The sequence below is a fragment of the Danio aesculapii genome, chromosome 5 (assembly GCF_903798145.1).
Source record: "Danio aesculapii chromosome 5, fDanAes4.1, whole genome shotgun sequence".
NCBI lineage: Eukaryota > Metazoa > Chordata > Actinopteri > Cypriniformes > Danionidae > Danio > Danio aesculapii.
In genome coordinates this window covers 48,611,682-48,639,311 of record NC_079439.1, presented here as the reverse complement: position 1 = coordinate 48,639,311, position 27,630 = coordinate 48,611,682, and the positions used below count along the sequence as shown (strand labels likewise).

At 33.5% G+C, this 27,630-nt stretch overlaps 1 protein-coding gene across 1 annotated transcript in view; it reads left to right on the top strand.

Annotated features, from left to right (window-relative positions):
• adgrv1 (adhesion G protein-coupled receptor V1) overlaps positions 1 to 27,630 on the top strand; it is a 289,090-nt gene that overhangs the window by 207,807 nt on the left and 53,653 nt on the right. The window contains 1 exon segment of the mRNA XM_056458383.1: positions 24,511 to 24,627. Within this exon segment, the coding sequence (XP_056314358.1) occupies positions 24,511 to 24,627 (117 nt within the window).

The following is a 27,630-nucleotide window of genomic DNA, read 5'->3' as shown; positions in this document are numbered from 1 at the left end:
CAGAACCAGAAATTATTATTATTATTATTATTATTATTATTATTATTATTATTATTATTATTATTATTATTGTTATTATTATTATTATTATTATTATTATTATTATTATTATTATTATTATTATTATTATTATTATTATTGTTGTTGTTGTTATTATTATTATTTTTAAATCATGTAGGACTAATCTATAATTAGTATGCACGAAGATGTTTTGGGAACTCAAAAATTATGTTTGCTGTTTTTGAAAGAGTTTGAAACAGACAGACAGAGGCTGGTTTGGCTTAGGCTGGATTCTCGGCAGTCACTAGAGTAATTTAGGATGTGTTTTTAGGTGGTTGTTAAGCAATTGCTAGGGTAAAGTTTTAAACTGTCAACTACACTAATATAGTGTAATAATATATATGAAGTGTATATAGTTTAAGGATAAAATATTGCATTAAAACCAAGTATAAGCTTTTCAATTAAGTAAAAATTACAGGTAACACTTTATTTTGATGGTCCATTTGAGTATTATATGTTTGTGCTTGTCATGATACTGTTTGTCAAGTTTTAAAAAAGCCATTAAAACTGAAGTGGCTCTCAAAGAGATCACTGTAGTACTTCTGGATTGGATTTATCTGCTATTTATCTTATATTAATTCACTTTCAAAGAGCTTTTTTTTTCAGTGACGTGTCAGTCATCATTTTTTAAGTAGTTCTTTTACAGTGTCCTGTGTCATTTGTCCCATTTTTGTCTCTATACATGTTATCCTGAAAGTCTGTTTATGAGTGTTTATCCCCATGGTCACTTTATTTTGGCTGGATGTCATTGCACCCTTTGACCTGAAGCGTGTGAGTGTGATAGCCAACACGGCCCGCTCTTCAGCTCGCAGTCTGGCATGAGACGGGTGATAGCATGTGTTGTTTTGAAGAGGGGAACGCTAACAGTATCAGGTAGCTTGGAGATTTGTGACAACAGCAACACACACTGTCTGCGAGTCTAGATGTGAGAGGCCGAAGCTTGTTTGCTTTCATTGCACTCAGACTCTTCAAAGAGGTTTTCTAAGAACGAGAAGGCAGACTTTAAAGTCAATGCTTCTGTGTTAGTCAGTTAAAGCTAGCCTAAAGAGGCTGACTAAAGCTCCTGTCACCACTTTTCAAAGGCATTTAAATGTGCAGGCCTGTAGAAAGCTTTAAGTGATGCATTTGTATTCTTTGTAGCATGTTGTATCTTGGATATAAGGTAACCTAGTTTATTACGAGACAGTAAAGACATTTGACAATTTTGTGAAACATTTGTACTTTAAATGTTGGTATTTTTATTCATAAAAAAAGTCCAAAATTGTTTACAAATTTGTAGTAATAAAAAAAAAAAATATATATATATATATATATATATATATATATATATATATATTATCAGTACAACCCTTAATAACATTGAAAAAAAGATTCTTGATTCTTGAGCACCTACTTGGCATATTAGAATAATTTCTGGTGGATTGTGTGACATGGAGGAATGTTTCTGCATTTTTAGCTTTGTGTACATTGTGATAAATAAATTGTATAATAGAGTACACTTATTTTAGGATGCGTGATAACATTTCATAATAATAATAATAATAATAATTATTATTATTATTATTATTATTATTATTATTATTATTATTATTATTATTATTATTATTATTATTATTATTACTATTATTATTATTATTATTATTATTATTATTATTATTATTATTACTATTATTGTAAGACAAATTTTGTAATAATACTAATACTACTACTACTACTACTACTACTACTAATAATAATAATAATAATAATAATAATAATAATAATAATAATAATAATAATAATAATAATAATAACAATAACAATAATAATAATATTTTTAGAAAAATGTAGTAATAATAGTAATATACTACTACTACTACTACTACTACTACTACTACTACTACTACTACTACTACTACTACTACTAATAATAATAATAATAATAATAATAACAATAACAATAATAATAATATTTTTAGAAAAATGTAGTAATAATAGTAATATACTACTACTACTACTACTACTACTACTACTACTACTAATAATAATAATAATAATAATAATAATAATATGTTTGTTTGTTATTATTATTATTATTATTATTATTATTATTATTATTATTATTATTATTATTATGAATATTATTATTATTATTATTATTATTATTATTATTATTATTATTATTATTATTATTATTATTATTATTATTATTATTGTAAGAAATTTTGTAATAATACTAATACTACTACTAATAATAATAATAATAATAATAATAATAAAATAATAATAATAATATTAATAATAACAATAATAATAATATTTTTAGAGAAATGTAGTAATAATAGTAATATACTACTACTACTACTACTACTACTACTACTACTAATAATAATAATAATAATAATAATAAAATTATTATTGTTGTTGTTATTGTTGTTATTATATAGTAACCAACTTTATAAAATATTGTCATGCACAATATAAATAGAAATTTAATAAAAATATAAATGTAAGTTATGTTTTTTTTTAGTTTTTTTTTTTAGGGTGTCGTTTATTGGTTTAATAAATTTGTTACATATAAATGCATACTTGGTGAACATAAGAAGCTATTATGTTCGATGTTTATTCAGTTCAAACCTCTGCCTACAGACTCCACAGTTGATAATTAAACTTCATTCTATTATTCATGCCGAACTCAAAAACTAAGTTTACCTGAAACTTTAACCATTACTTCTGCTTTTCAATGTTTTCTACCGACACCAATCTTTTGTAAGGTTATACATATGTAGACAGGTCAGTTTATCTCTCCACAATGTACATACATTTACATATATATTTTAGTATTATGTTTGTAATAGTACAATACTGTGCAAGTCCAAGGTAGTTTTTATACCTTTCTTTGATTTCTTCTGAGAAAATGTTCATAGCTGGAACTCACTGTGTATGCCATCAAAACAATAGATTTTACTGTCACTGTTGACAGCAAGCTTGCATAAGGGTATGACATGTAGTCAACAACCAAATAAAAAAGAGGGTCAGGTCATCAGGACAAGTGCCAAGGGTGTAATAATGTCCCATTGAATGTCAGTGGTCAGAATCTGTGTGTGTGTCAAACGTCTATAGGGAGTTACATGTTTCGTAACAAAATAGCATTGCATAAGCACAACTGGATTAATTGTTAATTGGAATAACAGTGTTTTGATTGTTAAAGTGCTTTTCACTTACATTTTTTATTTCAATATTCACAAATGCCCAATAATCACAACTTTCCTAACTGAAATGCCTTCATTAAGATTACGTTTTATCAGTAAAAGTAACTACTAATGCTTCAGCGCAGACCCTCTTTTAGCCAAGATTTCCCAAATAATGAAACATTTAAAAGGATATTTCATCATCTCAACTAAACAACTTTTTTTTCATTTTCAAGCTCTTGACAAATTCCCTTCTGAAGCCACAGATTATGAAAATCAGTTTGGATGGATGTAGATTATACAGACTTCAATATGAAGCACTGAGCAGTATATCCAGTTTGCATGAAATATTTAAAGATCATAACAACATAGGCTCATTCTGAAAACGTAGCCCTATATACATTTCTGGAGATCATGAATTATGTAGTCAGAAGTACGTAAGTTCTTCTGTGGAGAGAGGAGAACCTTACAGAAGGACAACCATCTGTGCAGCAATCCACCAATCTGGCCTGTATGAAATAGTGGCCTGACCGAAGCCATTCCCCACCTGGAATTTACCAAAAGGCATCTGAAAGACTCTCAGACCATAAGAAGCTAAATTCTCTGGTCTGATGAGACTAAAATTGAACTCTTTGGAGTGAATGCCAGGCGTTACGTTTGGAGAAAACCAGATGGATAAGATAATACTATCCCTACAGTGAAGCATGGTGGTGGCAGCATCATTGCTGTGGGGTTGTTTTTCAGCAGCAGACTAGTCAGGATAGAGGGAAAGATTAATGCAGCAATGTACAGAGACATCCTAAATGAAAACCTGCTTCAGAGTGCTCTTGACCTCAAACTGAGGCGACGGTTCATCTTTCAGCAGGACAATGACCCAAAGCCACACTGCCAAAATTTCAATGGAGTGGCGTCACAACAACTCGGTGAATGTCCTTGAGTGACTCAGCCAGAGCCCAGACCTAAATCCTATTGAACATCTCTGAGATCTGAAAATGGCTGTACATTGTCACTTCCCTTTCAACCTGATAGAGATACAGGTACTGTAAAGAGGAATGGGCCAAAATTCCCAAAAGACATGTGTGCCAAGCTTGTGGTATCATTTTTAGGCAGCTAAACAAAACAGTCCCTGACTATAGCTGTTCTCCCATGAGAACCTATAGCTTACCTATACCTCCCCTGAAAAAGTAAAAAACCAGGGGCCACTTCCACGAGCTTCCAGGCCACTGTTTCCCTTTGCTGAACTAAATAAAGAACAATGCATGACTATGAAAATGAATATCCACCACCTGCTACAAAAATAAAATGAATGAAAAATTTACATAAATCAAAATGAAAAAACAAAGTAAAATAGTTTAACACATTAAGAATGCTTAAATTTAATGATTCATTATATCGATCTATATACACACAAGTGAGTCAGAGCTCATGTGCAGACATCCCACATTGACCCACTGTCCACATCCTACATCTATTAGCATATGACGCCTTTACTTGAGTCCCACCAGCACTGTTTTTCACATTCACTAGCCATATTCACTAGGCTGATGTAAAAAAAACGAATAATAAAAACCCTGTCAGACCTGACAGTTTGGGGAAAGCCCTGTCATCGTGAGCAATGAGGGATCTTCAAAGATGACAAAGAAAGAATGCCAGTAGAGATGAAGGTGAATGTTTTTGAGAGGCTGCTGAGTCTGGCAAAAGCTTGTTCAGACCGGTTGTTATTGGAAGAGAAGTGAAAGAATAAGTGCTATTGAGAAGGAGGATGGTGTTATGAATGTCACATTGAATATTTGGGACCGTCTGCTTGATCTGACTCATCGCGCACTCTCTGCTGGTGATGTAATCTTTTTGGCCAGTGCTATTATTAGCGCAGTGTGTCGTTGAGTCACCGTCAGTGGATCACTGAGAGAAGCATATTGACCCTCTGACATCCTTCTTTAATAATGGGTTAAATTAAGCTGCTCTTTTTTTTGGAAATCTCATAATGCTAAAAAAAAGGCCTCAAAAATAGGTTGGGAAGATATTGTGAAACTGTTGCATGAGTAACAATAAGTAGTTAATGTAAAGTTAATCAAATCTAGTCACTTTTATTGTCACATCACTTACACCAATATGTACTTGCATGCAGGCCCGGATTGGCTAATTGGGAGGGCCGGGAGAATTCCCAGTGGGGCGGTCCATTTTTTGGCCGCGAGGGCCGGTGTTCCTAGCTGCCTGCACTTACATGAGTCACACTTTTTATTTATTTATTTATTTTGTTTATTTTATTTTATTTTATTTTATTTTATTTTATTTTATTTTATTTTATTTTATTTTATTTTATTTTATTTTATTTTATTTATTTATTTATTTATTATTATTATTTTTATTATATTTTTTTACCATAGCCTCACTCTTTTTATTCATTATTTTACTGCAACTGCATTCTTTTATTTATTTATTTATTTATTTAATAATTGTATTTATTTATTTATTTATTTATTTATTTATTTATTTATTTATTTATTTATTTATTTATTTATTTATTTATTTATTTATTTATTTATTTGTTTATTTTTATTTTATTTTTTTTACCATAGCCTCACTCTTTTTATTCATTATTTTACTGCAACTGCATTCTTTTTATTTATTTATTTATTTATTTATTTATTTATTTATTTATTTATTTATTTATTTATTTATTTATTTATTTATTTATTTATTTATTTATTTATTTATTTATTTATTTATTTTTATTTTATTTTTTTACCATAGCCTCACTCTTTTTATTAATTATTTTACTGCAACTCCATTATTTTTATTTATTTATTTATTTATTTATTTATTTATTTATTTATTTATTTATTTATTTATTTATTTATTTATTATTATTATTATTATTTGTTTTATTTTTTTTTTACCATAGCCTTACTCTTTTTATTCATTATTTTACTGCAACTCCATTCTTTTTATTTATTTATTTGTTTGTTTGTTTGTTTGTTTATTTATTTATTATTTTTATTTATAATTATTATTATTATTTTTTACCATAGCCTCACTCTTTTTATTCATTATTTTACCGCAACTCCACACTTTTTATTTATTTTCTCGTAGCCCCATGAGCAGCCTGCAGGTTAATGATGATAAAATTATCATTCGACTCCCCAGTCGGCGGCACCTTGCTCAACAGCAAAATCAGTTGTTTAAGAGATACGTGAGTGGCGAGAGATGAAAAATGTATAATAAACAGTGCAAAGATGGCGCTGAAAAGGCCAGAATTAAAAAAAAAAATCTCTAGAAACTGATGCGGCCTAATGTATTAAGCTGAGTACATTCTTCGTTACAACCAGCGGCAGCGAGAGTACAACAACACATGAAGACAATGAAACGGTCGGTAATTTAACATTAAGCTAGTTAGAAGCAGTGCAAAACAACGATGTCTGCAAACCACCGTTCATGTTTATGTATCAAACAGTTTCTTGTACTGTAGCTCTTCAGCAGAAGCAGCCTCTAGTCCAGTTTACTGCTAATGGTGATAAGTAAAGCCCCGTAACGTTACCAAGCACCAGTCATGAGCTCAACAACACACGAATGGGCAGGTAGGATTGTCATTGAGTGCATATAAGAATTCGAAAACGTAATAGTAATGAACAGTATAACTGCTCAAGGAAATAATGCCCTGAGACAATTAATGAAATCAGATGATTCACTACATTAATACAGCTGACTTAACTTGACCAGAAAACTAAACATTGGAAAAAAGAAGCCATCATTAGAAAATAATATTGTGGTTAAAAAGACTTGCAGATAACAGTGCAATACTTGTTTTTTTTTTTTTATTTTGTTTATGGACGCGATATCTGTGAACAATTTTGCACATAATATATATTCAGATATCACAGAAAAGGGCATTGTGATGTTTTAAAGAAGTGTTGGAGATTTGCCCTTTAATGTTCTCATATTTATGAAAAATATTTAAAGTTATAAAACTGCTGTTTCCTTGAAAAAGACATGATAGTGTCATTAGAAAATGCAATATATTTTATTTACATGTATACATTATATTTGTATTTATTAGATTTTTTTTTTTCATTTCAAGGTTTGTATATTTATGAGCACTATTTTCTTACATAAAATAGATTCTGAGACTGTTAAACAATACATTGTGTTAACCGTTCAGATAAATCTTCACTGTGAAACAACACTTAGGCTACTGTATTTGTACTGAATTGGAAACATTATTTTAATATAGTCAGTCGTGAACTACAGTGGGCTGGTCTAAGGCTTGAAAGGTCCCACTCCGACCCTGCTTGCATGTATTATGATGAGTAAAAAAGCTTAGGTGCAGGCTCCAGACTGTGCAAAATACAGTGACATACATTTAAGACAGCACACAGGATAGAAATATACATAATACAGTACAAAATTCAATTACATACTTTTAAGAGGGGGGGGGGGGGGACGCGGTGGCGCAGTAGGTAGTGCTGTCACCTCACAGCAAGAAGGTCGCTGGTTTAAGCCTCGGCTGGGTCCATTGGCATTTATGTGTGTAGTTTGCATGTTCTCCCTGTGTTTGTGTGGGTTTCCTCTGGGTGCTCCTGTTTCCCCCACAGTCCAAAAACATGTGGTAGGTGAATTGGGTAAGCTAAATTGTCCGTTGTGTATATGTGTGAATGAGTGTGTTTCCCAGTGATGGGTTGCAGCTGGAAGGGCATCCGCTGCATAAAACATGTGCTGGATAAGTTGGCGGTTCTTTCTGCTGTGGTGACCCATGATTAATAAAGGGACTAAGCTGAAAAGAAAATGAATAAATGAATGACTTTTAAAGGGAACCTACTATGCCCCTTTTTACAAGATGTAAAATAAGTCTCTGAATGTCCATAGAGTGTTTATGTAAAGGTTCAGCTCAAAATACCCCACAAGTCCTATGCTAATGAGGGAGAGATCATCATTAATTGGCGAGGCTTTTCCCCTGTGGTGACATGTACAAAGGGAGAATGTAAATTAAGTGTTTTTTGTTTTGTTTTTTTATCAAGTGTGATCATAATAAAATAAAAATTGCTAATTTTTACCTCTAGAAATTGGTTATATTCACAGACTGCTGCCACACAACTGTTTAAACCCCTTATGGATGGGATTTCTGCATAACACAGTATTGTAGGTCCCCTGTAAGACCACACAGTATACATAGAATAGACAAAACATACAAATAGACAATAACTATGTAAAAATACACGTGTAACACAGATAGAAGCATGTAAAAATGTAACTAACCAAACTAACCAAACTAACTAAATGTAATTAACCAGATGTAGAAACAATAAACACACATTCTACAGTGTTTTAATTTACAAACCGTGGAATGATGTGAGGATAAATTTCATGAAACTGATGATCGTTAACAGCATTAATCTGAACAAATAGTGCTAATAAAAATAAATAAAAAGAAACAACAATATTCTCCAATAGTTTGATGAAAACAAAACATTAAACAATAAATGATTTTATAAATGATCTGAAGTTTTGTTTTGTTTTGTTTTGTTTTGTTTTGTTTTGTTTTGTTTTGTTTTGTTTTGTTTTGTTTTGTTTTGTTTTGTTTTGTTTTGTTTTGTTTTGTTTTGTTTTGTTTTGTTTTGTTTTGTTTTGTTTTGTTTTGTTTTGTTTTGGTTTTTTGTTCGGTTTAAGTGTGTTTTGTTTGGTTATTATGTCTTTTGTTTGGATTAGTTTGGTTGTGTTTTTTTTTATTCATTTTGTTTAGTGTTTTTTGTTTTGTTTTGTTGTATTTTAGTGTCATCCTTCAAAGTATCTGTGTTGTTTGTTTTATTTCATTTAGAATGGTTTCATTTTCATTTTAATTACATTTTGTTTAATTTAACTGCATTTTGTTTTGCTTGATTTTACAAATTTTGTTGTTTTTTAGTGTGTCATTTTGTTTCCTGCATAGTTTTTGGTTTCCTTTCATTTAATTTGGTTTCAATTTGTTTTGTTTCATTTCAATCACAGTTCACTTAAATATTATCACTTTTGTTTTATTTCATTTCAGTCACATTTTCTTTCAGTTGTTATGTTTTGTTTTTCATCTAAACCTTTTGTCTTTCTCACATCAAAAAAGTGCTAAAAACACATTTCGTCATCCAAACATTCACCATTGTTTGACAAAAGGCCAATACTTTTTAAGACAGTGGTTACACACCACTCAAGCCAAATATAGTACATTTCTCCCATGTTGCTTGATGACAAACACATCTGCCTCCTCCAGACCGGACGCAGCCCAGCCGACTCTCTCTTCTGAGGGGAACGCAGACGGAACAGATCTTTTATCATATATCATTATTATTACCCTGCAGTTCTTTCAGTCTGCATGCACATATTTCCATCAGCTGGTGAATATAGCTGTCTGAGTGTTTTGTACACAGAGCTAGCGTGTCATTGTGCTGTTTTCACACATGTGTATCGTAGTGTATGGTTTACCTGTCTGACTGATGTGTGTGGAAATGAGCTGGAGGCCATAGACTGCTTGACTCCTCTGTTTCGTCGCATCTGGAAAAGGGGGAGGTGTGTGTGTGACTAACACTGGTTCTAAATATAGCTCAAAGTGCACCAGTGGTTCTGCAAACTGCACAAAAAACACACTGCAAGGATGAATGCATTCATACCTGCTTCCCAGGAAAATGAGTCTTAAAGATATTTAAATTGGGAATGCAGGATAGGAAAACCTTTGTACATAATGCAATTGTATGTATGAAATATTATTATTTTTTGGAAGATGTTATATTTTTAAATAAAATATAGAATAAATAAATAAATTAACGAATTAATAAATAAATAAATTAATTAATTAATTCCCTTTTTTTCCTAATTTGAAATCTGAAGCGAAAAATAACATTGATCAAAGATTATAATTCACAGAAAATTAAAAATAATAATATATATTATTTTAATTTGTTGCCATTAAATATATCTTATTAAGTTAAAATTATTTGCAGGGAAATATAAAATAAATAAACAAATAAATAAATAAATACTATTAATATATTATTAGTAGTAATAATAATAATAATAATAATCATAATATATAAATATATAAATAGTATATAAATATATAAATAATAAATAAATAAATAAATACTGTTAATGTTAACTGTTAACTGTTAATATATTTTATTATTTAAAATTTTAAAAATAATAATAACAACAAACACTAATTATTATGTTATTATTATTATTATTTATTTTATTTTATTTTATTTTTTTACCCTGCATAATTTTTGCCATTTCAAATCTTGATAATATTTTGCAGGCTAGCAGAACAAATTACTTTTACTTTGTTCAAGGACTCACTTCAGCTAATAATCTATAACTATGGATTTAATAATCTATAACATGGATTTCAGTAACAAACCACTCACAGATCACTTCTTTTCCCTGTCAGTTTGAGTGATGGGACGTCTGCGTTTGTTGGACAGATGCCGAATAAATGGGGCTGAGCAGAGAAGTTTGAGTGATGGGCCACGCTTTTATTTGTTCTTCAGGAAGACAATATTATTTGTCAAGTATAGACATCACAAGAGAAATAAAGTTATGAGTTCTGTAGTCCTGTCTCAAGGCCAGTGATGTTCATAAAGCAGACACCCAGGTCACAGAAGCACCATTGTTGTTTTATATTGATTCGACCTTCACTAGATGCTCAGCCAGATCAACTTTAGTGCACTTGTTGAAGTAGCGTTACTCTTGACTGGCATCCACATTTCAACATCGCCTGCCTGTCAGGCAAGACATAATGTTTTTAATGCTTGGCACAGGGCTATTTTAAGCTCTGTATCTCAATGTGGTTTGGATGTATCTGTAGAGAATTTAGTTTATGTATATCTAGCTGCTTTGTTAACATAGTGACTAATGAAAAAAAGTTATATTTTAGTAATCTAAAATGATTATTTGTTTTAATAAGAGTGTCTATACAGTATATGTGTATGTATACAGTATACACACACATATACTGTATGTGATGTAGCCAAACATACATTATCACTACATGAATACATTACCAATATAATCATAATAATTATCTTCTTTTTTATTTTATGCTGAAATTAAACAGAATATTAGGTAAAGATAATTTTCTAAAAAAAAAAAAAGTTTTAAAATGCCCTACTATAAATATTTCAAAACGTATATTTGATTGATATTATTCATTGCTAGGAGCTTCATTTAAACGTTACTTTCATTACAACTTTAAAGCTGATTTTCTGAATATTTAGATTTTTTGAGATCCCTCAGATTCCAGATTTTCAAACTATACGTCAATGGAAATATTTAGCTTTCAGATGATGTATAAATTACAAATTTTCCAAAATTTGCCTTTGTGACTTGTTGTCCAGGGTCACATATACAAAATAATGACATTATTTACAATTATTCATCAAATTATATTATTACTTTATTTTATAGCTATGTGATGCAATAATTAGTTTTTCGTAGTTATTTTGGTCGATATAGCAGTTTTTTTTTTTTTTTTTTATTGATTGAGTTCTGGTAGCAATGTTTGTGGGAAGGTGTCTGGTAAATCTGGAGGAGGTAAAAGAGTGTGTCACCTACTGTAGGTTTTTCAAGCCCACTCATCTGTGTGAAGCACACTCACTTTTGCACAATATATTTTTATAAATATATACAGTTGAAGTCAGAATTATTAGCCCTCCAGAATTATTAGCTCCCTGTATATTTTTCCCCAATTTCTGTTTAACAGAAATACGTTATTTTTTCAACACATTTTTAAGCATAATACTTTAATAACCAGTGTTGGGGAAAGTTACTTATGAAAGTAATGCATTACAATATTGAGTTACTCCCCCCAAAAAAGTAACTAGATAAATTACCTAGTTACTTTTTATGGTAAGTAATACAGTATGTTACTTTTGAATTACTTTTCGTTACCTGGCTGAGGCTTGATCTCTTTCTGAACGTTCAGAAATACAATTTAGTATAATGTTATTTGAGAACTTACTGGCTCAAGAGCTATATATACCGTATATAAAGATTATTGAAAGTTTAAAGCAGTGTTTGTTATGTTTGTACTATTTGTCTTAAGTAAAATCACTGTCCACTGAAACTATAATCCCCTTTTCCTTTTTTCAATTCTCTCATTCAATCATTCTCTTATTGACTGCATGATTTATTGTGACTACTTTAATTTTAGCTCAGCATTTATTATTTAGAAGCTAATTCATTGAACTAAAAAGTAACTTGCGTAACACTTTCAAAAAAGTAACTCAAATATTAGTAATGCATTGCTTTACTCATTCCTTAGAAAAGTAATATTATTAATATAACGTTATGTTATGCTTCATTCACACTAGCAGCAACTTTGTAGCTGCCTGTTGCTCTGGGTGGCGACCTGCTGCAAACGCAGGTCTGTGTAAGTCTACAGTACAGAGAATACAACCGGCCTCTGAGCAAGCTAAGAGAGGATCACGTGAACTCAACTGGTGCTCTGATTGGCCGTCGCTCAAGAAAGTTACTCTTCATTTGCATAAAGTTGAAGGATTCTCAACTTTGACCGTCACTCAACACGGTCGCTATTGTTCGCATAGACGGAGGTTGCCAGAAGTCAAATGAACGGTCGCTTGTTGCTTTGCCGCTGCAAGTCGCTCGTATGTGAATGAGGCTTTACTTGTAATGTGTTAACCCCTGATTTATTTTAACTTTGCCATGATGACAGTACATAATTTTTTACTAGATATTTTTAAGATACTAGTATTCAGCTTACAGTGCATTTTAAAAGCTTAATTAGGTTAATAAGGTTAACTAGGCAAGTTACTGAAGGGTAATTATACAATTTATTCATTGTATAACAGTGTTTTTTTTTTTTGTAGACAATCAAAAAAAAAAAAAAATGCTTAATAATATTTGGGTCTAATAATATTGAATATGTTATATTGTACATTTGAAGTCAGAATGATTAGCCCCCCTTTGAATTTTCCAAATGATGTTTAACAGAGCAAGGAAATTTTCACAGTATGTCTGATAATATTTTTTTTCTTCTGGAGAAAGTCTTATTTGCTTTATTTCGGCTAAAATAAAAGCAGTTTAAATTTTTTTATGAACTCTTTTAATGTTGAAATTATTAGCCATTTTAAGCTAATTTTATTTATTTAGCCTACAGAACAAACCATCACTATACAATAACTTGTCTAAAATAAAGTTTAGGGTAAATAAATTACCCTAACCTGCCTAGTTAACCTAATTAACCTAGTAAAGCCTTTAAATGTCACTTTAAGCTGTACAGAAGTGTCTTGAAAAATATCTATCTGTCTTTCAAATATTACTTACTGTCATCATGGCAAAGATAAAAAAAAATCAGTTATTAGAGATGAGTTACTAAAACTATTACTTTTTAGAAATGTGTTGAAAAAATCTGCTCTCTGTTAGACAGAAATTGGGGACAAAAATAAACAGGGGGGCTTATAATTCAGGGGGGCTAATAATTCTGACTTCAACTGTATATTCAAAACATGATATATTGAATAGCATTAAAAAATAAACAAAAACTGCATTTTTTCTAGTCGAAATAAAACAAATATGACTTTTGCCAAAAGAATATATATATATATATATATATATATATATATATATATATATATATATATATATATATATATATATATATATATATATATATTTTTTTTTTTTTTTTTTTTTATTTTAAATCACAAAAAGGCTATTAATTCTAACTTCAGTTATATATGAATGTGTATGAGAATCCATCCATCCATTTGTAATCATTTTTGAATGTAAACAGATAGACAGTTATTTTTATGAATTACTTTTTGGGTTATTTGTGAAATAATATTTTAATTCACAGCATTTAAATAGTACTTATTACTATCTGTATTTTGTTTAATTGATAAAGCTTTGTTTCACTTGGTAAATATACTCTAAACCAAAATAGTTTGCCTATTTTTTTTTCAAATGTAGTTTTATTAATATATATATATATATATATATATATATATATATATATATATATATATATATATATATATATATATATATATATATATATATATATATATATATTTTTTTTTTTTTTTTTTTTTTTTTTTAACTTTTTTTTTTTTTTTAACTTTTTATCATGTATTTTTATCATGTATTTTTGCAATGTTCATTTTAAATAATTGTAATAAACTAAGTTGAGGCATGAAGCATGTCAGATTATATAGTTGGTGTTCAGATACTTGGTTGTTTTTTGCTTCCTTTTTTTTTTTTTTTCATATATGTATATGTTTTTTTAACTGATGACGATATGAGCTGTCCATCACACATGTATTGTTTACACCCATATTGTTTATGGTTCAGAGCGGTGCAGTACATCCGTCTCATAAACACAGCACATATCAGATTATATGCTCTATTTTCTCTCTCCCTGTTATGGGCTCGAGTGACCATACTGAAAGCATGAATAGATCCACATTATCAAGTCCATCTGGTCCTGAGGGACGACTAAAGGCCAGACGGGTCCCAGACACAGGGTCTTCTACTCTCTCTATCACTCTTTCTCCACTCTCAGGCTCCTAAATGAACCGAGATGAACCATGGGCTTTTGTTATGTCATCAGAGGCCGTGTGTTTGGCATGGTGGTGGTGCTGATGTCTTATTAATCAGGAACTGTTAAGCCTGTATTTATATACTTTACTGCAGGATAAATGGTCGATTAGGGGCTAGTGATAAGCCTGAGGTGGACTGATGGATGAAGCGAAGCGGCTGTTTGTGATAAACTGACCTCGCTGCTACTTTTAGCCAGGCTCATTGGGAATATGTGACTATACAGTTCAGTACAAGTGTAATTACTGTACTGTACAACACTGCAGTTTCCAGGTGAAATGAACACCTGATGCTGTAAAAGGCTGACAACTTTTGTTTCATTTTACACAAATTATGATTATGGGGTCCATTCCAGAATAAATTATTTCCCAGTGATGGGTTGCAGCTGGAAGGGCATCCGCTGTGTAAAACATGTGCTGGATAAGTTGGTGGTTCATTCCGCTGTGACGACTCCTGATGAATAAAGGAACTAAGCCGAAGGAAAATTAATGAATTCTCGAATACAGGCTTATTTTGTGTGGTTCATGCACACACTTTCTGTGAGATCAGAAGTTTTGATGTGAGAAGATTTCGATGAAATAAGAAGGAATCAGTTTGTGAATTATACATCAGGGGTCAGCTTTTCATCACAAATACTGCAGAAGACCTATTGGAACCTGCATGGACCCAACGTTCCCGCAAAAATCAGTCAAGTTTGGTGAAGGAAAAATCATGGTTTGGGGTAACATTCAGTATGGGGGCATGCGAGAGATCTGCAGAGTGGATGACAACTTCAAGAGCCTGAGGTATCAAGACATTTGTGCTGCCCTTTGCATTACAAGCCACAGGAGTGGGCAAGATAATCCAGGATTGGCCTACCCAGTCACCAGGTATGAACATTATTGATCATGTCTGGGGTAAGATGAAGGAGGAGGCATTGAAGATGAATCCAAATAATCTTAATGAACTTTGGGAGTCCTGCAAGAACACTTTCTTTGCCATTCCTGATGACTTCATTAATAAGTTATTTGATTCATTGCAGAGATGTATAGATGCAGTCCTCCAAGCTCATGGGAGTCATGTAGAGTAGTGTAGATTTCAATAATGAAGCACCAAATTTTACATTTTGGCCAAAACCGTGAAGGATGCCTGAAAAACTAAAATGAAAATACTTTGTCATAAGTCACTCTTTCCGTCTGCTTAGTCCCTGTTTTTTTCAGGGGTCACCACAGCGGAATGAACTACTAATTACTCTGGCATGTTTTACTATCAGATGCTTTTTCTTGCACAATTCAGCCTTGAGAGTGCACCAACTCATGATCGCCAGAGCTACACTATCTCCCATTAGCACACACTCATACACAATGGCCAATTTAGTTTATTTAAGTGAACCAACACAGACACAGGGAGAACATGCACACTCCACACAGAAGTGCCTCCTAGTACAGCCGGATCTCGAATCAGCAACCTTCTTGCTATGAGATGACAGTGCTAACCACTGAGTCATTGTGCCGAATTTTAAAAAAGGACAAGCCAATAAAATAGCCACCTTTTGTTGACAGTGAAGCAATCAAGAGGTGGTATTTTACAAGCGTTGCCATGATAGGACTGGGCATGGGCCAGTAAAAGTTGTTATTTTTAAATGTCTAGGTAAAAAAACTAAAGACTTTTCCTTCAGTGAACCCAATATAATTTATTTTTAGAAACAATTAAAATATTTTGGAACAGTAGCTTTTGATGTGGAGGGTCCTTTTCTGCTGGAGATACTGTTGCCCTAAACGCTAAATAAAATATCTGCAAAAACACATAAAAACTGTACAAATTTCACAGGAACGGTATATCAGAAAATTCTGGCGGTATTAAAACCCTGACTTTTCCAAACCGTGGTGAACCTTGAAACTGGTTATCGTTCCATGCATAGACAGGTCATTAGCACTACTGCAAGCAGCAGAAACAAGTATACTACATAGAAATGGTTTGTCAGCGGGTTATTTGAATGGACTTAATAGCATAATATTTAGAAAGGTTTTTACTTTGGCAATTTGGCCAACGCAGCAACAAACCAGCCTTTTCCATGCATTGAAATGAATGGATTTTATAGAGCAGTGCTCTCCGTGTCTGGTGTGAAAGCCACTTCACTCCATGCAGTGACTATATCTGGAGGGAGCGTGAAACCAGCCTGCTGAAAACTGCTGGGCAGTACTTTTATACTATATGTAGACACAAACACCTATTTTACAAGAGATGTTTATTTTGATCACTTTCGTTTCTATCGTTTTGAATTCACACCGCCAACTGAATATTTCCCCTCATGCCTGATAGATCCAATTGTGCATTATGATGGAGACGGTCGATTATATATTTATATTAACTTATTATTACTTTTGTTATTATTATTTAAGAAACAGATCAAAGCAAACTCATTCATTCATTAATTTACTTTTCGGCTTATTCCCTTTATTAATCCGGGGTCGCCGCAGCGGTATGAACCGCCAACTCATCCAGCATTTGTTTTACGCAGCGGATGCACTTCCAGCCGCAACCCATCACTGGGAAACACATACACACATTCACACACACATACACTACGGACAATTTAGCCTACCCAATTCACATGTACCGCATGTCTTTGGACTGTGGGGGAAACCCGAGCACCCGGAGGAAACCCACGTGAACGCAGGGAGAACATGCAAAATCCACACAGAAACGCCAACTGACCCAGAAACGCGACCTTCTTGCTGTGAGGCGACAGCACTACCTACTGCGCCACTGCGTTGCCATCAAAGCAAACTATTTTCCACTATTTATAAGAGAGACTTCACACATGTATTGACGTCCTTCAAGGGGGGATCAGCCATTAATTTAGGCAGTTAAATCCACCTTTTATTTTACAACCTGGGTAGAATACTACAGTATGTGACATAATCCATATTTAAAGTCAATCTACACTCTTAAATCTATATTTTGTCCGTTGAAATTGACATGATCAGTTTTGCGTGAATTTATAAAAGTGTCAAAAAAAGGGACATTCTGGTTTATGTTGTTATAACCGATAACTCTTTATCTTTGGAAGCCGATAACAAATGTATAGCCAAATAAATACATTTAAACATGAATTCCTGATTCATACACATGAACACATTCATTGTGTTCAAGCCCGAACACAACATCACACAAAAATAGCAGTGAAATGTATCTGATGTAATGCAGTTTAAAAAATTAGGCAGATGCAGTATTTATGAATGTCTCTTTTGTTGCATAAGACAACAGGTTCTAAAATTAATCATCCAGAAAGGTTATTAGGGAAGGGGGATATAGAGCCCCTGCTGTCAGCATCTAGTGTTACTGATGTAAGCGTCTGAGAGGGTGTGTGTGAGCAGATCAGATTGAACAGAAACCTGATCAGATCTGTTTACCCAGCCGGGAGTTTGCCCTGGGGACGACAACGGGAACAAAAACATGGGCTCTGCCTTTGAGTGCATTAATGAAGGTGTCACTGCAGAGCCTGTAATGAGTTTCTAGTTTTAAATGTTTGTACTCTGACATAGAAACAGACCTGTGGACAACTGAGACTTTGCTAAACCCTGCTAATCCTAAAAAATGTGTCATATACTGTTTTATCTATACTTTTAATTTCCTCACAAGTATTTAGAGCTATAGAGGATATGTGTGACATATGCAAATACAATACAAAAGTGATAAGTAGACACACACGGAATCTGCACACACAGAATTCCACAGATTTTTAGCCCATCATTAATTCTGTTTATTTACTGTGTAAATGTGTGTAAATTTATATTTATACAGTTTTTAAATTAATTACAGTAAAATTATTGACTAATGTGAAAATATTCATATGATTTATTTACAATATAGTTTGTAAAATCATATTTTCTGTCTTTTAGTAGATATATTATATGAGAGACTTGCTTTGTTTTCCAAATAAAGTGGATCTAATTGGATTTGCATTGTAAACATTGAATAAAAGTTTATATGGTATTACTTTTTATTTAATATATTAAGGTTTTAGTTATGATACTCCCAAAATAATTCAGCTTAAATCTGCAGTTTTTAACACAATTCTGCGCAGAAATAGCAAAAAATATCCGCAGATTCCGTCTGGTCCTAGTGATAAGGTATAAAAATGGTATAATAGTAACTTTCAATGGTACAAATGTGAATGATTTATTAAAAACCTAAAGGTGCAGTAGGTGATTGTATTTAGGAACATTTTTTGTTGTGCTGGTTAAAAGTCTCCTCACATTCCAATAGTAATGATTAAAGTAAATGATCTAAATCATAAGACTAAAAAATGTTCATCCAAATAAAGTTTGCCAGGCCGACAATTGCCATAATTCTGATAAGTAGCCCAAACTTTGTTAAAAAAATCTAGATTTGTACATCTGCGCACCCATTCATACAGATCCGCAATTTGTGCACACAAGAGAGTGACAGCGTTAAAAACAAATGCTGAATCAAAACTTTTTCAAATCCTGAATCAATATTGGATTTACTTGTTCATGCTCGAGGAAGGACGACGCCATGGCTCCTTCTTATCTGCTCTCACTTCTGCAGATTTATGTGCCCTCCAGAAACTTGCGTTCTGTGAATGAACGTCGCCTCGTGGTTCTATCCCTAAGAGGGAAGAAATCACTTTCCAGAACTCTCGCATTCAATCTGCCCAGTTGGTGGAATGAACTCCCTAACTACATCAGAACAGCAGAGTCACTTGCTGTCTTCAAGAAACGACTAAAAACTCAACTATTTACAGGTAGTCTCCACTTTCCCTCCTAATCTGTAACTGCCTCTCTGGCTATACCACTAACTGTACTCTCTCTCTCTCTCTCTCTCAAAAAAAAAAAAATAAATAAATAAAAAAAAATAAAAATAAAAAATTTCTAATGCTTTGGTTCTTAGACTTTACACAGCTGAAACTTGTCAATAGCACTTGTTCACTGCTGCTCTTATAGTTGTGTAAATTGCTTCCTTGTAAGTCGCTTTGGATAAAAGCGTCTGCTAAATGACTGAATGTAAATGTAAATGGCTGAAGTATTTATTTTAGACAGGTAATGTGATGTGTTAAAACTCTTTTAGAAAGTTTATGTAGATTCTGTTATTTTAGGAATGGGTTATTTGCGCAGAAGTGTTGTTCAGCCACTGAAATCTTCCAGCGAAAAGACAGATGTGACTATTTCATGAGGTACCTTTTACAGCACCGATAATGTAGATTTTTATTTAGATTAACAACAAAGCATAAGTAAATACTGCTATTCCGCCTAGCCTGCTTTACTGAGCTGAAGATTTTTTTGTCACAGTTGCAGACGCATGCCCTGTTTCTCTGGTGTTTTGTTGTTGTCACGTGGTTGTGTTTTGCTTTACTCCGCGTGTCTGTGTTGCGTGTGTTGTGATCACATGTTGATTGTGTAATGCCTATCAGTTGTTCTGATTAGCAACTTCAGCTGTGCTTAATTCAGTTGTGTTTATATCTGAGTGGCAGTGCTTTACTTGGTTGTCAGTACGTTATTGTTTGCTCATGGTCTTTCTGTGTTTTGTCAGGACTCTCGTTGGAGGCTTCTCTGCCATGTATCTGGAACATTATTCACACCCTGCTACTACATTCATTCATTCATTTTCTTTTTGGCTTAGTCCCTTTATTAATCTGGGGTCGCCACTGTGGAATGAACCGTCAACTTATCCAGCATGTGTTTTACACAGCATATGCCCTTCCAGCTGCAACCCATCTCTGGGAAACATCCATACACACGCATACACTACAGACAATTTTAGCTTACCCAATTCACCTGTACCGCATGTCCTTGGACTGTGGGGAAACCGGAGCACCCGGAGGAAAATCACGCGAACGCGAGGAGAACATGCAAACTCCACACAGAAACGCCAACTGACCCAGATGAGGCTCGAACCAGCAACCTTCTTGCTGTGAGGCGACAGCACTACCTACTGGCCCTTTTTGATTTATCGTTGGTCATTAAAAACGTGCAATTGGATTCACCATGTTGTTTTCTTTTTTTCTTGATTTAGCCTGACAGATTTATATCACATTGGTTCATTTTCAATAATAAAATAATATTAAATACAAAAATCTCATATTGTGATGTTCAACATCATTATTACAAACATCATTGTAAGATGATAATATTTCAGAAATCATTATAACATACTGTACTTATTTGGTGCTCAAACAGTGCCTATTATTATAAATGATTATTATTTTAAATAGGGTGGCATGGTGGCTTAGTGGTTAGCACTGTCACCTCACAGCAAGAAGGTCGCTAGTTTGAGTCCCGCTGGGCCAGTTAGCATTTCTGTGTAGAGTTTGCATGTTCTCCCTGTGTTAGCATGAGTTTCCTCCAGGTGGTCGCTTCAGTCCAAAGACAAGCGCTATAGGTAAATTGGGGAAACTAAATTGGCTGTAGTGAGTGTGTGTGAGTGCGAGAGTGTAGTGTTTCCCAGTAATGGGTTGTGTAAAACATATGTTGGAATATGTGTAAAACACTGTGTAAAACATATGTTGGAATAGTTGGCAGTTCATTCCGCTGTGGTGACCCCTGATAAATAAGGGACTAAGTCGAAAAAAAATTAATGAATGAATATTATTAACTGAAAGGACAATTTTAAAAAAACAACAACACTAATTTAAAATTGAAAAGATACTTTTGATCTATTTAATTTGTACTTTCATAATAAATATGTCTTGTAAATAAAACAAATAAAAATATTTTGGATGCCAAACATTTGAATAATAGTATTGTTTGGCGCTGTTACATTTTCATCAGGGAAAAATATCACTCAAACAGAAAAAATGATATGTATTTACCTTTAAAATTTGTCTTCCACAGACTCTTTATTGAAAGTAAAAATTCTAGTAGGTCACAAACTGAAATGATGGCCATGACTGTGAGTGAAACAAGGCTTTATTTGAGCTTTAAGATTGTTCCATGACCCTGCTAACTACAGTAACACCTACAGCGCAGAGCGGTTTTTGGCAGCATCGTCACATTTCCATGCCAGCCACGACTACCCTGAATCACGCTGCCCAGCATGCACCTGATGGGCACGTCCCGGCCTTCTTTCCTTCCTGTGCTGACCCGTCCCACACACCGCACTCGCTGACCTCCTGACATTATCCCAACAGTACCTCATTTAGTACCATCCCATCTGTAATGACACCACATTTCCCTTCACTCAGCAGCCAGGATACTGGGTACTAGGTTTTCCACAGGCAACGTTTTTCCTTAATTTGGCTTTCCCAAAAGGGACTCTCAGTTTAGCCGAAAAACCCTTTTTTACTTTATTTTTTGCTTTGAAAGGGTCACAGTGTTCATGAACTAAACCGTTACCTAGCTTCCTGCATATGAGAGATGACTGCCAGAGTTTTTTTATGTCCTCAACTGCAGCTCTGAAAGGTCAGAGACGAGGTGAAACTGCCCAGTTGGTTTTGTTTGATATGGTTTCACACTGTTCCTGAAGTGCACATTGGCCCTTGGAATTAGATTATGCCTAGTCACATCAAAAAGGTTGCTTCATTCTAGTTGGTTAACTGTAAGCCTGCTTTTAAGGTCAAGCGTCAGAAAATAGACTTTAAAATATTATAGAATAAAATATTTTGTGTCGCAGTATTTTCTAGTAATGAGACATAGTGTGTTGATATTGTGTGTGGTAGAACAACTGGTAGATGGACAGAAACATCTAAAGCAACCCAGGTTGAGGGCCAGCCACAGCCCCTGTATCTGGCCAATATGCTGTCATGTACCTGTAGTTGTTCAGATTCCATCTATGCAGTTTATTTATAAATATAGTGACTATTTTAAACATTTATAATTTCGGAGATTCAGCATGTCGGCATCCATCAGCCTGTCATACTGAGCACAGCAAAAACGGTTGACATTGTCCATCCACAAAATGGCGACAGAGACTGCATAACAAGCCCTTAGAGGAGATCAACTCTTGTAAAACTACAAACTACAGCTGATCAAATCATTATAAACTTGGTAAGTGACTTTCTGAGTTGATCGCTCTCTCTTTTGTACGTTGCAGTGCTGTATTTAAACCATAGTAATTGTAGTGTATTGAGATGGGGCTCATATCAGCAATGTGTGTATTTTGTGTTGGCCACTCTTTGTATAACCCTGGGTTACTTTTTGTTTAGTCATCTGTTTGCTTCTAATGAGTCTCCTGTTTTTGTTACTGTAAACTAGTTCACTAAACAGAAAGAAAGAAGAAATGCCCGCATGTGTTTAGTATTTTTCCTTATCACAAACACAACAGTAATCTGGTAGTTTGCCTTGCTTTGGCTTTTTCAGGGTTAATTATTGTGATCTCCTGATTGCAACAGAGAAATAATGGGAAATTTTTGTTAGAAAATATTGAATTTATTGTCATCACACATGTACAAGTACAAGGCAACGAAATGCAGGTGTTTCTAGAATGTTTCTAGACTGATGGCATTTCATGCCGTTCAGCCTTATAATCCTAAAATGTCAGCAAAATCACCTGTTTTGTCATAAATTTAGACATTACGCTAGCGAATCATTCAAATGCTAGTTCTAAAGTGACGCTGGTGAAGTAGCAAAGGTGTAGCTGCAGATGTGAATCAATGGCGGAAGAAAGTAGTTCCTCATACAAAAGAATTTTTAGACTCTCTGTGTTTGATTTTTTATATATATATACATGATTATGCCATTGAACTGCTGTATAAACACAATATCACACTCGTAGCAGTGCGATGTGGCTGTAGATTGTCATTGGTGGGACACTAAGGCCAACGCATGCCTCCCACCAGTGCAGATTAACAGCCATATCACACTGATACTCATGTGATATCTCTCTCTCTCTCTCTCTCTCTCTCTCTCTCTCTCTCTCTCTCTCTATCTATATATATATATATATATATATATATATATATATATATATATATATTAAAATTAATTTAGTTCTTTTGAATTGTCCCTTCATTGTTCCATTTATTGTTAATGTAAGAGAATATGGTTTTGTCCTTTTAATCAAACTTTATATTTATCAGATTTTTTTGTTATTATTTTACCAAAAAAAAAAAGAAATACATTAATGGAATTAATACTTGTAAGTGCATTAACTTGACCAAAAGTAACAATAGTGTTTAATTGGATAAAATGAGCACAAATGTTTTCAACATGGGCAAATCACCATACTATAATGGATTTTAAAAGTGGATGATGCTTAATGAAATGTGAATATGCATCTCTTTATCGTGTATCATGTGTATGATGTAGAGTAAGTACAAACTCTAGAACAGCAATTTACAATTCGTTTGCTGCCCACAAACGAATACATTTGTTATTGGTAAAAAAAAAAAAAAAAAGTGGTGCTGAAATTGATTTATTTATTTTTCTTACATTTTACACTCAGTAAACTCCCTATCTCTTTCTCACACACACACACAAACACACACACAAACACACACGCATATTGATTTCTCAGCTGTTGCTCTCTCTGGCAGTCTGTTCTGCAGTGTGATGTAACAGTCCTCCAGACATCTGGTCAAGACCTGACAGTGCCAGCTCTTCAAATATGCATCAAAATATTAAAAGCATAAATGATGTAGGAACAGACTTTTGAGGAGCACTTCTGGGACTGAACTCTTGAGTCATCTGAATGTGTGTTTTCTGCTGAGTGTATGAGGACTCCAGGGCTTCTGCTGATGTTTCTGTCACACTGTGTTTCTCAGATTTGTTTCCTGGTGTCTGCATTTCGGGGACGTATGTTTTCAGAGGACAGTTGTGCTGCTCTCGGCCTATTCTTCCATTACTTCCACCTCAGCCAGTTCAGCTGGATGCTTGTACAGGTAAATATTTACTGTTATAATCTAGTTGTGTGCAAGCGAATGTTTGCGTTGACCACATTGTGTTTTCACTTGAGATAGAATACTCAAATAATCATTTTAATGCAAATAATGTTAAGGTGCAAAGATTTCTGCAAGGGTTTGCTAACTCTAAATTGAAAGTACTGTCAACGATTACTCACAAATGTATTATTAGGTGCTTTCTTAAATGTTTAAGATAAATTAACTTAACTTTATAAGTAAATTCAACTTACACTGCATAAATCTGACCTAAAACACCAATCTGAATCATACATAACAAAAAAATTAGAATGAAACATATATTAAAGTTGCATAAAAACACTTTTGCTGGTGACACAGGGGCGCAGATGTTGCCTTTCAGCACGAAGGTCACTGGTTCGAACCCTGGCTGGGTCATTTGCCATTTCTGTGTGGAGTTTGCATGTTCTCCCTGTGTTGGCGTTGGTTTTCTCCGGTCGCTCCGGTTTCCCCCACAGTCCAAAGACATGTGGTATAGGTGAATTGAGTAAGTTAAATTGTCTGTAGTGTATGCGTGTATATGTCCTTGTCCTCCAGGTTGGGGGTTGAGCGTTGGGCTAAGAACCCACCTAAAAAAAAATATATGTTACAAAACACCAACATGGTGTGGCTAAATATCAACTTCGATATAAATGGCCCTGGGAGAAAGTAAGTAAGTAAGTAAGTATGTAAGTAAGTATGTGAGTAAGTAAGTAAGTAAGTAAGTAAGTAAGTAAGTAAGTAAGTAAGTAAGTAAGTATGTAAGTAAGTAAAAACACAATGATGTCTATGAAGACTGTAATTCTAAACAGTTTCACTCAATCTGACAATATGTGTTATTCATACAGACACGCTCCGATTTGAAAACTAAAAAAATTACTCTTTTCTTCTCCCAGCCAAACAACAACATACTTTCATGTATTTCAGGAGAAGTTGATGAATTTACATGTTGTTAATCCAGCAGCTCTATTCTTTCCACTGTAGCGCAGACTAACATGGCCATCACCCATCATATACCAACTAAAATTATCATTATTAAGCTGTTTAAACAACAAAATACACATTCTTAAACATAATTAAGAATTGGAATATCATATATTTTAAGAAACATACTGGGGGAGCTTGTAATTATTTAAAAAAAAGGCAGGGGGCTGTAGAATTTTAAACTTTCCGTTATGTGAAAGTGTTGATAAAATTTGTGTTATTTCTATTTCTTCTTTGAAACCCTGTTCACCCAAAGCCAACCACCAGGGACCCATCTCCCGCCACCCTCACGTTTTTGTTATTTCTCTCGAAAACTCCTGTAATTTTACCCCTTACGGTCCTCAGCTTTTTGGTAACACCGTTCCATAGTACAGTTACTAGCACCACAGTGCATACTCCACCCCCCACCCCAAACACCTTTCTCTCAGAGACAAATGTTGGCAGGTATGCCCAAAACTCTTCTGAAAGCTTGCAATCACTTAGTAAGTTAAACAGGTTTAATGTAGGCTTTTATTCATATAAGCTTTGATTAGAAAACAAAAAAGGCTGGCATTCAGATTTTGGTCAGTTATGTTCTGAATATGAGCAAAAGTTTCAAGAGGTCACTGCATGAGAAAATATCTACCTTCATGTTGTTCCAATCTTGTATATCTTGCTTTTTTTTATAAAACACAAAATAAAGTTTTAATTTTAAGTTTAAAATTCGGTGGCACGGTGGCTCAGTGGTTAGCACTTTCACCTCACAGCAAGAAGGTCGCTGGTTTGAGTCCCGGCTGGGTTGGTTGGCATTTCTGTGTGGAGTTTGCATGTTCTCCCCCTGTTTGTGTAGGTTTCCTCCGGGTACTCTGTTTACAAAGTCCAGAGACATATAGATGAATTAAATAAACTTCATTAGCCATAGTGTATGAGTGTAAATGAGTGTGTATGGATGTTTCCGATGTGGTGACTCCTGATAAATAAAGGGACTAAGCTGAAGGAAACTGAATGAATGAAAATAAAGTTTTAAATTTAACATTTTCACAGCTTTAATTGTTTAACTTTTTTTGTTCATATTTGGGATAAAAAAAACACTGGATCCCAATGATATGTAAACAAACACCCAAAAAAAAGTCATCAATCTTCATTTTTGGGTGAACTATACTTTTTAAACAATTGTATGATCACAATGCTCTTAGAGCTTCCAAAATTCCATAGGTCATTTGTGGTGTGGTACAAACCTTTGTTTGAACATCGAGCTCACTTAAGCCTGGTTTATACTTCTGCGTCGAATGATCGGCGTGACCCACTGCGCATGTTGTGCATTTATACTTCTGCACAATGTTTGTGTTGCTTTGCAATAACACTTCCGAAACACTAGCTGGCAGTGCGGTTTTTAGGTTCCTCTGTGTCGAGTTTCTTCGCTGGTGTTTTTTTTTTTAACGCTACCTTAATGTAGAAGTAGCTCAAACTCACTTATTTTGAGGAGGGAACCAGCAGAAGTGCAACATCTTTAAACATAAGGTAAACATAAAACAATCTTTCCCTTTTTCCATTTCGCTCCAACGGGTTTGCGTTACAAGCATACATGTGCGCTTGATGCAGAAGTATAAATAAGCCTTTAGAAATTTAACAGTTGTAAGTTGTGTTGTTTCATCAAACACACACTCTCAGTGCCATTGTTTAGTGGGTAGTGTTTGAAATAAATTGCACTCTGTCAATAGGCTGCCTGAAAAGGCTTTTATTCACCTCAGAAAAACTCAGATTTCAAAATGTTAATCTAGTTTCTGGGTGCAACTTTTCTCTCTGATGTGTGTTTGTAAGTATGATTAGCATGTAATCTTGTAAGAACTTTTGAGAATGAAGAGATTATCAAAGGCCTTTAGTTTTTGACTTATTGCTCAAGATGAGTGTTTGCACACACACAAAAAAAAAAAAAAACGCCATGAATAAGAAACTTGAGTTGTGTGAAGAAAACTAATTGATGACTATCATTTTTTTTTTGATCATACCTTTTCACTGTCAGCT